At 36.8% G+C, this 17,243-nt stretch overlaps 1 protein-coding gene across 2 annotated transcripts in view; it reads left to right on the top strand.

Annotated features, from left to right (window-relative positions):
* Window positions 1-4,673: 4,673 nt before the first annotated feature.
* The window catches only part of LOC148017120 (Regulator of chromosome condensation (RCC1) family protein), a 47,303-nt gene continuing 34,733 nt past the window's right edge, over window positions 4,674-17,243 (top strand). Inside the window, exon 1 of one of the 2 annotated variants that reach the window (XM_087662416.1) lies at window positions 4,674-5,003. In XM_087662416.1, the coding sequence (XP_087518542.1) occupies window positions 4,808-5,003 (196 nt within the window). In that variant the 5' untranslated portion in view covers window positions 4,674-4,807. The remainder of the gene's footprint in view (window positions 5,004-17,243) is intronic. The other variant, XM_087662415.1, reaches the window with a different exon arrangement.

Raw genomic sequence — 17,243 nt, 5'->3', positions numbered from 1 at the left:
TGCAAGAGAGAAAAGAAGATACGTGCAAGTAGCTAGATAAAGGAGAGGAAGAGAAGTTGTAACTCCCCAAACCACCTTTTTCCACTTCTTGCATGGCTCTTCATTTCCACCTTTTCATATTCCTTTAAGGGTTTGTTTTACATGAGCATTCTTAGACCTTAGAAAGGAGATCTATGAACATTGAAACATTAAAACCTTTCAACTTTTGCAAAACACACACACTACTTCTCATGCTCATGGCTTTACAATACGAACCCACTAAAATACCATTGCAAATTACAAAGGATATTATCAATGATAGTTGCTTGAATTTTCTTTTTGCCGATGTAGACCACGTTTTGTGCCTTTTTCTTGCATAAATTTTGGGTTATCACAAACGAATTTGACACTTGCACTTTGACTTTACTTTTACCTTTGGCCTTCCACATTTGTTGTTAACATTTAACTATATGGTAGCATCAAATGTTTTAAAAAAACTCAAGGAAAGTGGGAGATTGCAATCCTGATGGTTAGTTTCTATGGATGGGTGGACTTGATAGATGAGCAACGTTTTAAATCTAGATAGGGGTAAATCACAATACTAATTTTTGTTGACTTGTACCAACTAGAAATTGGCAATGCAGGAGGTAATTCGATTGAGAGATGTTTTTTCTTTGATGTATCTAGTAGCTTAGGGTAAGCTTAGGAAATTTGATCTCAAATTTTACTTGGATATAATTATTCCGAAAGACCTAAAGTCTCACCTTAAGTTGCTGAAATGGCTCGAGAAACTCAACCTAATTAAACATTATCAAAATGATGAACTCCAAAACAAAATACTCTCTCTCTCTCTCTCTCTCTCTCTCTCTCTCTACGTTATTTAATCTTTTACACATACACAAAACTCGTGCTACTTGCCCTTCCACCAAAGGCGTGTTGTCTTGCCAAGCATTACTCAAGCTTTTCCCTAAGGCTCTAACCACCTAACTTAGCACTTCTACTTGCATTGGTGCTCTGTTTGCCCTACTACTCTAGTGCTGCACTACTCGCCCCTAATAACTCCCACACCTCCTGCAACTCAATGTAATGTGCTTCGAGTTGCTGGCAACTTAACTAGTTTATCTAACCTAAAGAGTTATCTTTTTGCAATCCAATCATATAGGCCTCATTTAACATACAAGTCAAGATCCTAGCTCACATGTCTTCTTCTCATATGAGGCCTTACAACATTGAACACCGTGGATCATTGGTGGTACCTTATGAGGGTGGGGCATTAGCATATCCAACACCAGTGCACAAAGAGAGAGAGAGAGAGAGAGAGAGAGAGAGTGTGTGTGTGTGTGTGTGTTTGTCTACGTGTGTGTTTGTGCGCGCATGCATGAGCACTCATAGAGAAAGATCGAGAGCAACATGCTCAGCTAGGTGCTATCTAATCCCAAGGGGACACACACACACACACACACACACACACACACACACACACACACACACACACACACACACACACACACACACACACACACACACACACACACACACACACACACACACACACACACACACACATCCATGGAGTGCCTAGCGTTAATAGATCAAAGAAGTGGCAAAGAAAGTGTTTGAGCTCCTTGTAGCTTCCCCGAGTCAAACCAAGTTCATCACAAATCACTTTCCTTAAAAGTATTTGTGACTTTGTCTTGTAGTGGTTCCTTCTTAAAGTGTGAGTAATTTTTCAGATTTGTGTATGCTACATATTAGTTCATAGATGAAGGAGATATCATTTCTAGGATGCATGTGCACTTGCATATTTTATAAGTACTACAAGCAAATATGTATGGAACTTAACTAACATAAGTGTGCAGGTGATATCTAATACTTTAACGTAATTTAGTCAAGGTTTTAATTCAAATTTGTGTCAAGCAATGATCGAATGAGTTAGAAAATCATGAACCTAAATGGTTGTAATGGACCAAAGTTTTTATCTCACAGCTAAAACAATTGAGGTGATTAGTACGTACATTGTAAAATCTAAAATAATATTGCTTTACATCTATATCCTTAAGAATCTCATAGTTTTCCCACTCACCTTATTATTTCATTTGATGTATTTGAAATACTATGGGTTTATATTTCATAGAAAGAAAGAAATGTAACAAGTAGCAAGGTTCACACTCCTTGCAATGGTGGTGCAAGGTACACACCCCTCACAATGGTGGGAGGTCCAAGAGAAGGAGTCCTCAATAAGATGATTTGATTTTACTAGAAAAAGGATAATGGCCATGTTATTCCCACAACTTAATATACCCCATTCTCTAGCATTAAATCCTTGATGCTTTATTACAAGTCTACCCGGCCTAAAGAAGCTTTGCCCTCAAAGCTTGCAATGACATCAACTTCCAACATTTTGTGTTTTTCTATGGTTTACCCCTTGTAGTTAATCCACATCATAAAATGTCATTCCCATGTACAATTCTATATGCCCATCTTAGTATATACATGTCCCACAATTCATTTTCCTTTCTAGAAGATAAATCCTTTACAATTTTGATAGTTTGTCCAAGGAGTGGTTCTGAAGTTGTTGCGTTGCATGTCTTGTTAGATTCTCCTAATTTAATCACAAGCATGCATGAACTTGCTTCATACAATCTTAGTATACATGCATTTAAATCCTAGTGCTCATGTTGCATGTGACTTCAAGAGTCTTGGATTGCATCCATTGACAACATTCCGCATAAACAATTGCAATTTAACTGATTTTCCAATGTTCGGATGAAGAGCATTTTGTAAATGTATAGCTAAAGTGGTCACAACTTTAACATTTCTCAAACCTCTTCAAAATTTTAGAGGACCTTTGTATTCTACAATTTGCTTGAGACTAAACCTTAGAAAATTTGAGCACTGTGGAGGTAGTTGAACTTGAAGATCCACCATAGAGAGAGAGAGAGAGAGAGAGAGAGAGAGAGAGAGAGAGAGAGAGAGAGAGAGAGAGAGAGATTAATGTGGTTAGAACTATTAAAAGATGCCTCAAGATAGAGAAACTAGCTAGAAAGGATGCAAAGTACAAACTCATCATAATCTTGGGAAAGGATTTGATTAGTAGATAGTAGTTATGCTGATGCTGCCCCATCAAACTTTAGTGTGAAACTTCCTATATCTGTATAGATGTAAATCTCAAACTCACAACAAATAAAATGACATTTTGATGGTGGCATTCAAGTCCCTAGAATAAGTCTCATTTGTGAGTGAGTAGGTTGATAGGATTTGAACATTCAACACCCAATAAGGAGACTCTAAAGCTAGCACACTAATCACTAAAGTTACACATTTGTCATTCTTATTGTCCACACATATAATACTAAAAGGCAATGGGGGTTCTACATAAGTGTTACTTGAATGGTATTTGATTTTAGTGGGAAGCTTATTATGTTGACACAGATAAAAGTATCTAAATTGTGATGAAAGAAATGACATTTCAATGGTGACATTCAAGCATGTAAAAAAGTTATTACAAAAAGATGAGTAGAATGGTTTGATTCAATCAATAGGGAGACTTTAAATCTGCCACACTAACCACTAAAGCAACAAGACCCAAACAAGCTGAAAATTTTGGAACTACTTTTGACTAGCCATTAAGGTGAGACATAGAAGTTATGGTCATTCGGAAATTTGGGTTTAATGTAACGAATTGCAAAGTTTTGAAAAAAATCTTAAAAATATAAAGAAAAAGGTTTGAAACATTAAACTTTACAAAATCTATAGTTATAACATGTTAGTGTAGATAAAAATCTCTAAATTATGATGAAAGAAATGACCTTTAAATGGTGACATTCATGTATAAAAAGTTTGCATGTAGACGAGTAGAATGATTTGGTTCAACCAATAAGGAGACTCTAAAGCTACCACACTAACCACTAAAGCAACAAGACTTGAAACTATCCTTGAAGTGATAGCCGAGTTGGTTGGGTACTTTGGGTGCTTGCATTCAGGTTTGTTATTCAAAAACTAGGTTGGTGGGCAGCTTGGGAGGTTACTAATTTGATATGCAAAGCTCACAACTTTAATGGGTGAAGACAAGTTAAAAGCTATCAAATAAACTTTGCCATATGGCAACTGTAAATGAATTATAAAAATAAAAAAGACTTGGCCCCTCAAACTTGAAAATTTGGAAACACTTTTGACTACTCATTCTACCCATACAAAGGTGAAATAAAGAAGTTATGTCCATGGAAATTTGAGGTTTAATGTAGAATGAATTGCGAAGTTTGAAAAAACCTTAAAAACATGCTCAAAACCTCAAACTTGAATAAAGTACATTTATAAAAATGATAAATATATAAATGCCATAAAGTAATAGAAAATTCCAATACAAGTAAGAGAGAGTAGTGTTCACGCAAAACTGAAATTTAACATAAAACAAATTGTAAAAAGGTTGAAAACCATAAACTCTATAAAAGCTGTAAATTTAAAAGGAGGAATGTGAATAATTTGGTTAAAAAACCCCTCCAAAATTTCGAGTTAAAGATTTTTTAATATATTTTTTGTAGACGCTTTAAAAATGTGTTTTGTGGGCGCCGGGCGGGTGGGGGAGAGAGAGCGAGGTGGTTTCGTAAGCGTGGCTTCCCGCTTCTTTCAAACCACTACTTTGGGAAAGTCCGTGTTAATTTGTCGAGGAAGGTCCCACTTTAAATCTTCTTCCTTCCTTTCCTCCCATTTAGTCCTTTTGTTTGTTAGGGTAGAGCAGAAGAGAAGAAAGAGGAGGAGGAAGAAGAAGCTGTCGAATCTGTGCGCAGAATAGCACCGTGCTGCCCCTTTGCTAGCTAGGGTTTTCGCGATGGCAGCATCAGGAGCGCCTGACACGCAGGAAGGTGACGAAAGCGCGCGCAGCGGCGAGCTTCTGTTCTGCGGAAGCACAGCATGGGACTTCATCGCGCGCAAGGGTGCTGTCGATAGCAGCTCAATGCTGCTCGCTCCCACTCGCCTTCGGCCCCTCATGGGAGTCTCGATCGTACATGTAGCTTCTGGAGCTTGTGAGTGCATAACCTGGAAATTTGCTCTTCTTGTGTCTCGAAAGAAAGCTTAAAACCAAATTTCTTAGAGAAGATTTCAAGCCAAAGAAAAATTTCCTGTCTTTGGAAAGAAATCTTAAAACCAAGTGCATCGTTCGGATAGAACCAAGGGATGAAGCAGTTGACGCTGCTGTAGATTAACTTACTGTTTTTTCCGTGGTTGCTGCTTCACTTGGTTTAGCACATGCTCAATTACAATGCATATGACCGAGAGGTTTTCTCTCTACATAGCCCCACTCTGAGTTGCTTCTACCACCTTTAAAAAATTGAAAGAGGGAGGTGAGAATTTATAGTAGAAGCTTTTACAATATTGGATCCATTTCACATGCATTTTTAAGCTTCTTCAGAGAAGTTGTAAAATTAATCATACAAATTAGTTCTTGTGAAACTTGGTAGCCTTTTGGTGTTAGATCTGCCTGCGCGATAACACTTAGGTAACAATTTGTGTTTGGGGAAGGAAGAAAGCTAGACAAATTATCAAAAAAATTTAAGAGTACTTTACGATGGAGACAGTCCATAGTTGGAGGCTAGTATCCAACTTACACATCCTTGCTTGTTAAACCTGAGCTTCAACCAGCTCGGCTATGCACTCTAGATCCTATATGCGAGAGTATTACCAAGTTTGGCATTTGATGCGACACTAAGAGGTTTTAAATTGATGGTTTCTCAAAGACTTTGGAAAGGTGTTTGTGATATTTGTCAAATGATCTTTCTATTGAAATTTGGGAAGTTGATGTTCACAAGCCATGAGATTGGGCAAGAGGTCACATTCTAGGGGAAGATCTACATTCAATTGTTCTTCATGGATGAACATCTTTGATTCAACCCTAGAAGTAGTAAATAGTTGTAAGCTTTCTTTTTTAAGACATTCTACAACATGTTGTATAAGTTTTGGGAGGGTGGTGTACTATATGCTAATGGTACCATTTTGCTAGAAAATAGTGGAGGAATCATGTCAAGAAAACATCTTATAAAACTTTTTGTTGCTCTCTCTTATCTCCATGATCATATAGTTGTTGTCCAAGCAACACTTTGAATAATGAGCACCACTTTATCTTAAATATTGCTACTTTACTTCAAACATTTAGAATATAAACTAACATCCAATTTTTCGATTGGTCTTGTGCATGGTTCCATCAAAGGCTTATGGAATCTATTCTCTAGTTTGTTGGGTGAGGGGGGCTTTTTTGTCAATCACTCATTGTATGGGGCTATTATCTTGAGGTGTAAGAATTTTGCCGTTTAAACATTCAAGAAAAAGATTAAAAGTGTACAAGTAGCATAGGACAAGCAAAAGTGTTATGTGTTTGTAGAGGATTTAAACAAATCTTTGTTTTAGGTTTTCTTAGTCTCTAATCATGCATATCTTGGAGCCATAGGAATCCTACCTTTTAGAACTATTGCATCACGATCTTATGCAATTGGTTGTATAGATGGTTCATAGGCTTCTTGGATTGGGTTTGATAAACTAACAAGATTTCCACATTACCCATGAAGGTCTCAAAAATGGCCACTTATTGGAAAATTGGGCCAATGAAGAGTTTGCCATATGTATAATTTGAAATATACTAGGTATAGAAGTGTCATCATTGTTAAATTGTCATTATGATAAAAATTATTGTAAGCTTTTATTGTTCTTATTATCAGTAGGAGTACCAAGGAAAATAATGATGAAGGTTTTATGATTTGGCAGTACCGGCATTTGCTTGAATACATTGAGACTAATGAACAAGTAGACTTTTGTAAAGTTACATTTTCAAGCATGATGTTAGATCATGTGAAAGATAAGGAATATATCTTGCTTAACTTTGAGATGGAAAAGAGTAATATGAGTTGAGTAGCTTTTTAAGAGAGTAATTAGATTGTTGTGTTGTATGCTTAGTAGGTTAATACAAGATAATGGTTTGGTGTATGCTTAGTAGACTAGTGGAAAGATTGGAGAATTAGATTCATGAAGTGCCATGGAAGGACTTGGATGCTAAGAGTTAGGGTTTCTTAGGGTATATCTAGAGGATGCCAATTCGACTAGCTACGTTGACATAAAGATCGACTTGAGGGCTTGAGTAAATTGTGTTTTGTGGAGTTGTAATAAGTCTTTTTATTCAATGTACACTAAATAGAGATGCTCTAAGAATCCTAATACATGAAACTCATTGTTGCTCCATATTTAGAAACTTGTAGTATGAACTTGATATTGCTCATTCTAGTACTCTAGAATATTATGTGATTGCAACACATAATTTGGTTATACCCATCTTTGGCCAACAATTATGCTAGAGAAGCTTGGAGAGAGGAGAGACTTGAAGTTTGAAGATCTCAAGCCTAAGAGTGTCACTTTTAGCTTGAGGGCCAAGGTGTCATGGGCTCATGAATTTTAAACTTAATGCTTGTAGGATAATAAAGTTGTGCACATGTGAGATCGAGTCAAATGTGAGTCATGATGATCGATAACCCTAGTTTAGGTAGTGGGTGACATTAGTAGAAGTTATGATGGACATGTGCTAGTAGGTACATGGGTTGGATTTTGGTCAAAGACATTGCGTATCCCTTGTGAATGGTTTTTAATCTCATGAGGAGATAGGGAGTTGAATTATGTAATGTCTAAGTCTAGGGTTTGTGGCAAGTTTGAAGCACTTTTAAGTTCATTGTGGCTAGCAATTTAAAATTGAGATTGGGTAGTGGCCAAAACTTGGGCAAGGTCAAGTATGTTTTAGTTTGTTGAATTAAACTAGTTAAAAATCCATTTCTAAAGGTTGAGATTGTATAGGTAAGTTTACTAAGTGTCAAGGTTTGACTTGCCACGTGGCAATTGAGGTCTTTTTGGGCCATGCAAGGTTGGAGAGGGGGATAGTTTGGGGTTGGATAGAGTAGTTTTGAAGGTAGAATTGAGAGCTGCAAGTCAATTAGCAGTGAGCAACTTGATTTGATGGACAATTTGGGTAATTTGATGGCATAAATCCTTAATTAGCAAAAGGTGGCATCATCTAGAAGATAATTAGCAGCAAGTGAAAATTGTTGTGTACTTTTTGGGCAATGAAATTAGAGATCTCTCTTTTCTATTGCTTCTCTCTCCTCCACATCTAATGCATGCTCAATTAGGAGATGAAAATTGATGTATGGAGTCTCATATTTGGACTCAAAGGGTCATTGTTGGGACTATGCTAATCCCAAGTTTGTAACCAACAAGAATTAGGGGCATGCATAGTTGCCTTGGGATGTATGCATGAGAATCTTAATTTCACATAAGGGCTATTGTTGGTAATTTAGTAGTCAATAGACAGTAAATTGGATGGTATTTGGTGGTTTATATTAGGATTGAATTACATGAAACCAAACAAGACTAATATTCAAAATTCAGCCATCTACAGAGTCAAGCTACTCTTTAGTAGCTATGTTTTGATATATGGCATGCCCTATTTGGATACTTCTATTAGAAGTTATGGCAATTTTCTTCAACATGCCTTGTTTTTTACAACAAGCTGTCTACTCTTGACAAAGGCTTTTCTTGAAGATTTGAAGGCTCCAATTCCTTTTGAAGACATCCAAATTATGTATATGGCAGAGGTTTTTTGGGAATGGCTCCATATACTTATGATCCACTCTTATGAAAGGTAATTGGTTGTCCATCCTAAGATAAATTTATTTCATTTAGCTCCTTATGATTTGAAATCAATGAGTAAATTGAAAATTAGGTTTGCTAGTTAAAAGGATAGTAAGTTGTTTTAGCATTGTGAGAGATTGAGCCTTGATTAGTTGAAATTGAGGAGATTTTAGTTAATGTAACTTGGGGGGATTTTGGATTCAACTTGGTCTTTTCAATTTTAAAGGTTTGACTTTTCTTTATTGTAAGTCATCAAAACTTGGACCTAAGCAAAAAGTTATGTTAGAGGTACCAAGGTTTTGGAGTCAATCAACGTTGACTTATCTCTTTATATGAGGGCAATGTAGCCTAGGATTGGTAGTCATTGAATCTCATTTAATTTGTTTTTTAATGAAACTAGTCTTCATTGATTGAGAAGGGTGGTGAGACCTTGATTTCAATTGATAACAATAGACAATTAATACATGAAATCGATAGCTAAATGAAATCTAATAATTACTAACCTTGGGCTAAATTGCCCTAATGAAAAGAGACAAGTTGGCATTGTTTGGCCCTAAAGTCATGGTGCCTCTTGTAGTATTCCTTTTTGATTAATTTTTAGAAGGTGAGCTATAATAAGAAAAGATTGAAGCTTTGAAATGGGAAAGATTAGTTGGAGAACTCAACATTTCTTTAAGTTTGTTCAATTGAAATCCCCCTTAAATCCAAGCAAATTGAGGCTCTATTCCTCACAATTCTTCAACAACTTGTGTGCAATCAAGCCTTAATACTCAATTTGTCTCCAAGGGAGCCAAATTGAGTCTCCTATTGTTGCGCGTAGCTCAACCCGATGTAGACCACCGCATACCTTTCAATTTGCTATCCATTGATTGAATTTGACAAGAACAATCTTTACGCATTATTGAAAACATGCATGCATACAATCTAAGGCAGCCATACATGCCCTAGTTTTTATTGGTTACATATCTAGAATCAACAAATTTCCAACAATAATACTTCAAGTCTGAATTTGGGGGTCTAAATATCAATTTGCATCACAAGATTGAACATGCATTACATATGTAGGAGAGAGAAACAATAGAAGAGAAGAAATTTCTATTCTATTTGGCCTAGTGTGCAATAGTTGTTGCTTGCCTTAAATGATACTCCAAAAGCTATCACTTGTCCTTGATGGGCCTTTTGATTAAGTTGCTAGTATAGAGATTGCTTCATATGTTGTTGCTTGGCTATATTATGCATTAGAATCATGTTGGTTGCAACTACTCTTCATATCCTTTTTCAACCTTGCATGGCCTAAAAAGGGGTTGCTTGCCACGTAACAAGGTAGAACTTGATCGACATACTTGCCTGTGCAAACTCGATCTCCATGATTGAAATTTTAATCATTTATAGCTCAACAAATTGATAATAAATTGGCCTTGCTTATGTTTTTGCCACTTTCCAACCTCAATTTGTAATCCTTACTACTTTGAGCTTGAAAATGTTAAAGCTTTTTAGAATTCCTTAATCATCATGGCATCAAAGCTCATTCTCAAGGGGCTATTCAATACCTTTGACCAAGATTTGTTGCATCCCAAAGAGTATTATGTTCAAAATTCTTGATGTGAGTCTCCTTGAATTTTGCAATTGCTCTCGATTGCAATGCAATCAGCCAAAGGCATTAGTTACTATTGAAATATGTGCGGCGTCACTATCAAACAATATTTGTATCTATTGCCAAACCATGTTCATGCCCCTAGAATATTGAAATTTCAACCACTAAAACTAAGCTACAATTTGTGTTATGGCCTTGCTTATGTTTTAGCCACTTTCCAACCCCAATTTGTAATCCTTGCTACTTTGAACTTGAAAGTGTTGAAACTTTCTAGAATTCCTTAATCCTCATGGCATCAAAGCTCATTCTCAAGGGGCTATTCAATGCCTTTGACCAAGATTTGTTGCATCCCAAAGAGTATTACGTTCAAAATTCTTGATGTGAGTCTCCTTGAATTTTGCAATTGCTCTCGATTGCAATGCAATCAGCCAAAGGCATCAGTTACTATTGAAATATGTGCAATGTCACTATCAAACAACATTTGTATCTATTGCTAAACTATGTTCATGCCCCTAGAATATTGAAATTTCAACCACTAAAACTAAGCTACAATTTGCGTTATGGTTGCATTTTGTTCGTGGATGGATACATATAGTGTGATTCGTCCAGCCTAGTTCGATTGTATGATCCACATGGGATCTATATTGTCCAAATTGTTTTAGAAGAATTGTCCATTGTCTTGACCATTGGAGCTTTTTAAAAGTGTTTTTCTATCCATTTTTTGGCCAATTTATCTACATTTTTTGTCTATTTGTTTCTCACACTTGTCTCTCACCTCTACATATCACCACAAGCTTCAAAATTTCTCTCCTTATTCTTTCTTTTTCTATTCTTCCTAGCTATCTCTACCTCTCTCTTACCACCTCTTCCTCTACCCCTCTCTTACTACCTCTCTCTCTCTTTTTCATCCCCTATCTCTAGCTCTCTTCTTCCTTCCTCTATTTGGAATTTGCATCTATCTCTATCATTACTTGCATTGTCATAGTTTTGTATCATCTGCCATTATATTGAAAGCATGAAGTTTATAGATCATATTTGATAGGTTAACTACTTATTTCTTATTTTTAAAACAAATAACCATATGAAACATTGTATTTTATTTGACAAATTGTTGTGTATATTTGGTACTATACTAAGTTTGTGTGTTGGACACAATGTATGCATCGTATGTAATTGATTCAGAAGTCCAAGCATGTTTTGACAATTGCAAGGCACAATAATGAAAACACTCAACATAAACAATGACTCAATCTAGAATGCATTTGATGCATCTTATATAGCCATGTAATACATTTTATGTCTTGACTCCCATGCAAATGTACATTGCATGTACATTTCATGGACCTCAAGCATGGTTAATGTTCAATGATTAGTATTGTTTGATACTAAAACCAAAGGCAATATATTAACATGCCAAAAATCCAAGAATGCTTCGACCATTGCAAGACACTATGATGAAGCCATGTAATACATTTCATGTGTCCTATGCAAATGTACATTACAATGATTCTTATGTTGCCCATGCAAATATATAGTTTCAAAGCCTATATAGTACCTTGAACGGAACCAAAGTGTATCGATGACCACCACATAAATGAGCTAGTTCACTCTAGGGGAGTTTAAAACATCATTACAAATTGATTAGGTCTTTAAAATAGCCCCTAAACACGTGAATTACCCAAAGTTTCATTAAGTAGTGTGTTGTCCTAGAGAGTGTTTGTGTTCCATAAGCCAAACCCTAATTTAGGATGATCCACTCATCTATAAATAGATAAGCTGTCCACCACTCAATCTTATATCTTGTCTTGGAGGCTTTAACCATCAGCTCTCCCTCCAACGGTTGTCCTTGCCCATCAAGATTTTTGCCATGTCATCACTAGCCCTTGGTGCCTTGTTCATTGTTGTTGCCTTGCAATGCAAACTTAGTTTGCATGAGATCTTTCTTCTCTAGTTGTTGCCCAGCCTTCCATTGCTATTGATGAGATTAATTGCCATTATCTTCAAATGGTTACATTGTTGTGTTTACTAATTTCAGCCCTAAATATTGTTGTATTTTGGTTTCTAGCTTGTTGGCCTTCCATTGAAGGGACTATTCTCTTAGCCCATTTTCATGAGAGCCATTGATTGTTGGACATGTCTCCCCTTTGAGCATCTTTTAGGCTCTTTTCTTAATTTACTACATTAATTCATTCACTTTAGAGTCATCTTTCTTCTTTGTTTGTGTTTTGTGTTCTTGCGTTTATGTTTGGGTTCTTTGTTTTAATCGTGGTTGTATACTCAATGTTTTCTTTTGCAAACCCTAGCATATCTTCACATGGTATTAGAGCTGGTGCTCTTATAAAGGGTTACTTGATGTTATCATGGATTGCTCGGTTTGTTTTTGATTACACTATATATCACATGTTGATTCACAATGGCTTAGATCACTCCATCTTTGAATCTTTAGATGCTTTTCCTAGCTATTCCTTCAATGGAGGCTTTGTTGAGATATTATGGTCTTGATTTGGGGAACAACGCTTCATCTATTTAACCTTTCTTTTAGGGTTCATTCATTGAGGTATTCTTGGTCTCATATTTTTTTACAAGGTGCATCTTAGTTGGGGTAGTCTATGATAAGATTGATCACCTTTGAGCATGGGAAAGAGTCAAGACTATCCATTTGGGACATAGTTGAGAGTTCAAATTCTTCACAATACAGCCTAGTGGCAGGTTTGTACAATCCATTTTTGTGTGAGGTTGATTACGTTTACATTGCTCCTTCGATTACACAGGGTCCAACTATAAGTCACCTAAGAGACTTAGTTTGGTATCAATATGAATTTGAAGAAAGCTCTATGCTTAGAGATGTTTCTTAAGGTAATCGATCATTCTTTATTTTATTTGCGCATGAGTTTAGTGCTTCCCACTCACTTTGTTTGATACTCCTCACTCTTTCCTTCCATTTCACGTCACATTTAGATTCAATCTAATTTCTAAACCCTTACTTAGATCTATGATAAGTTATCCAATCTTAGCTCATGTTGTCTTTTATCTATATTTTGGATTTAGGCCATTAGTTGACTTTTAGAGGTGTATTACTTTGAAGTTTGCACCTTGGTGCTTTTTTATTGGGAATGCCATTTGTGCATTATGCACCTTGCACATATATGCAAGTATGTTACTTTCTTTCCTCCAATCCTATTGTGTAAGGAATCCCCTCTTGCACATTGTACCATCCTCCTTGATTGCTCAAACATAAGAGACCTCTTATCGTGTTGTTGAGTTGTCGCCTTTGAAGGGCTTAAGGAGTGGACAGGAATCACCTAGCCACTTAGATTGAGTACCACCCATGGTTTTTTAATGGGAATCAAACATAAAATGCAAAGGCGTATGAAACTATGATTTGAGTATGATTCAAATTGCTACCAACCTTCCTTTTGGTGACAATGATAATGACTTGATCAATCAACAATTATAGTAAGTATAAAATAATGATAAATTGAAAATGCAAATGTTACTACTAAATCTTGGACAATGGACAGCTTGTTGGCCCCAAAATTGACGTCTCTTGTGCGATTTTTTAATCTTGAATTGCAATCTAGGTGGAATACATTGAGATTCCTTGAATCTCTTTCACTCTCCAATTGTCTCTTGCAGATATAAATGACCAATAAGCTTTCAAACCAAATCGCCCTTTGGTTTGCTTGGGGATTGGTCTTTAATTGTGCTCCTTGGGTGATAAATTTAGCCTTAAATGTTTATTAGTTAAATGACCACTTGAATCTTTTGAAATTGCCTCAGTTTTAGTGATTGAAATTTAAGTTTGTAGGTCTTCAATTTTTGAGCATGCTTACCAAGGTGGTTGGCAAATCCAAATTTGTGCTATAAATTAAGGTTTACAACGGAGATCAGTCAAAATCTCCACCTCCAATGGTTGATTTTGTTGGAAATTGTTGAGGAAGGATGAGAATAGATTGGAGGATAAGAGAGAATGTCGAGGAGAGAGAAAGTTTTGACTTCCATCACGAGAAAATGGAAAAAATCAGTTGTTGCCCTATCTAGATTGGAGGATGAGATAGTGCTGAGGAGAGAGAAAGTTTTGACTTCCATCACGAGAAAATGGAATAAATCAGCTATTGCCCTATTTAGATAGCTATGAAAGCCATCTCCACTAATGGAACACCTCGAATATGATGTTGCTTGGTTGAAATAGCCCTCAAATTGTTGTTACTTGTTGTTGTAGCCCATAGAAACATGAAATGAAAAACGGGAACGGGAAACAAGGACGGGGATGCCAAACCTAGGAAACGGGAACATGGGAACAAGAACGACATTAAAACAATTAAAATTCATGAAAAAAATTTAATATTTCACTCATAATCCATGTGGACTCTAGAGTGTTAAAACCAAGGTATATAATTCACAATAACAAATCATTTTAAGTTTTAACTTTAAGAAATTATGCATCATTCTAAAACTATTCATTAGAAATTAAATTGCAACTTACAAGGCTTAAGAGGTAAGTTATTCAATTATAAAATGCATAATACATATGCCATAAATGATAAAACAATGAGCAATGAACTAAATTTTAAAGTCTAAGCTGAAAGAACATGCCCATGGTTCCATTGCTAAAAGACTTAAGAGATTACAAATATGAAGTCTAATCTTTGAAATAACATGCTCATTGCCCCAAAAAAGACTACAAATATAAAGTCTAATCTCTAGATTGAAGCAAAATGCGGCATGTCAAAATAGGCCAAAGGGTAACTGTAAGATTGTAAGTATAAATATAATGTCGGCATGACACAATAGCCCAAGTGTCACATTGTCATCAATGATCATAATATCATATACAATGTACATGTGTCATGTATCATGAGACTTATGATAAGTAAACTAAATCAAAGATCATCATCATGATCTGTGGCTACTCTAGCTACTCTTGAAGTGCTAGCCTCATCATCATGTGTACCATAAATTGCTGAATCTCCCTCAACATCAGCATGTGTTTCTTTTTGCTACATCTCTCACTCTGTGAATGGATCGGGCTTTGTTGTCATATTGTTACATAACATCCTCAAATTAGCATTAATGAATACTAGATCGTTTGTCCTCTCCACACCAAGACGGAAGCAATGTGAGTGTATGTACTCAATTGCTTTAAACAAGAGGAGCTAATTGATTGACTCAAAATATGGATGGCTAGTTGTTGCAACTTAGGACCATCCAAATCATAGTCCTCCCACCACAAAGCTGTCCCAATCTTACATTGATCCTCTTGTGCATCCCCACAACCAAAAGAACCTCGAAAGGTTCTATAACATGAAAGTTGATCTGTGATCTTTCGACTAGTGCTATGATCAGGCAGTAGATGAGACAATATAAGTCTCCATGCATCCATAACCTCAGTGTCAATTTCTAGACCCTTGCCTTGGAACTCAGGATTCACAACAAATGCAAGTGTATGCATGGGTGAGCTATAGGAGTTTCACCTCGTCACAACTAAATGGTGTATCTCATACGCCTCATCATTTGGTACCAATTCTTGCAGCTTTTTATTCAACCTATCCATAGTCTCATATACCTTGCCAATGCAAGGTTGCATAGTATCCATAACTCTCAATAAATTCACAATAGGTGATACCATAGCATCTATCCACTTTACATCATTCCAAAAAGTGGAGTTATTTGCTTTCTCCAAGCATAAGACTCCTGTAGGAGTATTTGCCAATGTTGATGAGGTGAACTTGTCACTAAGAAATAATTGCCTCAAGGCACCACTGCATTTTCTTAATTTGCCTAGCATCAAGAAGTTAAAGGCAAATTGTTGGAAGCGATAGGGACGCAGCTCGAGCAACAGGAGTGAACGAGTGAGTGTGATGGCTTGAGAGAGTGTGAGCAAAGTGAAAGTTTGAGACGATAAGAGTGTACCAACAATATGTTGATACACAAAGAATAAATTGTATTTATACTTAGGGCACATAAAGGGTGCGTTCACATGTACAATGTGCTTGTATTATACACGGAGGTTACCGGGTCTTTATATCCCAACAACCTGTCAGAAGTGGAGCAGCGGTGGAAGCATAAACATGTGCTGAAATAAACTGCTGAAACACAAGACAAAAAGAGAAATGAAAGAACACGATACAGATGAGAACTCAGATGTATGCACGGGAAATGGAATCCATATATCTGAACACGAGATAGTGGCATACAACAGTGAGTCACTGTCTGCGTGGGCACTGGCACTGGTTCCTCTCTCCACAGAGTCTGCAGATGGTGAAAATGAAGTGACTGACTGAGGAGGAGCCACTGAGTATAAATAGGCTGAAAAAGTGGGGAGCAATAATGTTGGTCGGACAGCATTAAAGCTGGCCGATTGGTGCATAAAATGTCCCACTGGCATAAAATGCCACACCAGAAAAATACCTAAAATACCTAATAAAAATGCCCAGCCCAGATCAAGCTCAGACTCACACATGAGCTGACAAATACTTTGCTAACACCCTCTCTCAGATCATGGGTGATCTGATATAATACAATAGTACAATGAAAAGGGATCAGAAACTATACAACATAGAACCACCAAGTAGAACCATGGATACCCAAGTAGTGGGTGATCAAGCCACCACCGAGGTGCCTCGGAGAAAACCTGATGTTGATGTCGATGTCGATCGTACCAAACACTTGAAAATAGAGAAGATCATAGCATGTCTCTGTGTCCATCACCAATATCTTGCAGTAGCATACAAGACCATCCTGTCAAAAATGCCCCTGAACATAGGTGACCATGGATTTCCCGCCTTTGGCCAGACCGCCAAAGTGTCCCCTCATGTGAGCTCCAGACGAAAGCCTCCCGCTCTCTGTCAGATAACCAGCTCATCATGAACCTGGATGTCAACCCCAGCTCCAGGATTTGATTCCGCCAGACTGAAGTCGATGCGTTAGGGACGTCCCTCTCTGGAACCTGTGCACCTGTATAAAAGTATAGATGAGGCGCGGCTGCCCCATCTGAACACCCGCT

This window comes from Lygodium microphyllum, chromosome 22, assembly GCF_053477565.2.
Source record: "Lygodium microphyllum isolate KBCC chromosome 22, Lygodium_microphyllum_v1.1.10, whole genome shotgun sequence".
NCBI lineage: Eukaryota > Viridiplantae > Streptophyta > Polypodiopsida > Schizaeales > Lygodiaceae > Lygodium > Lygodium microphyllum.
The sequence above is the reverse complement of the archived record's forward strand: the minus strand, read 5'-3'. Positions and strand labels throughout refer to the sequence as shown.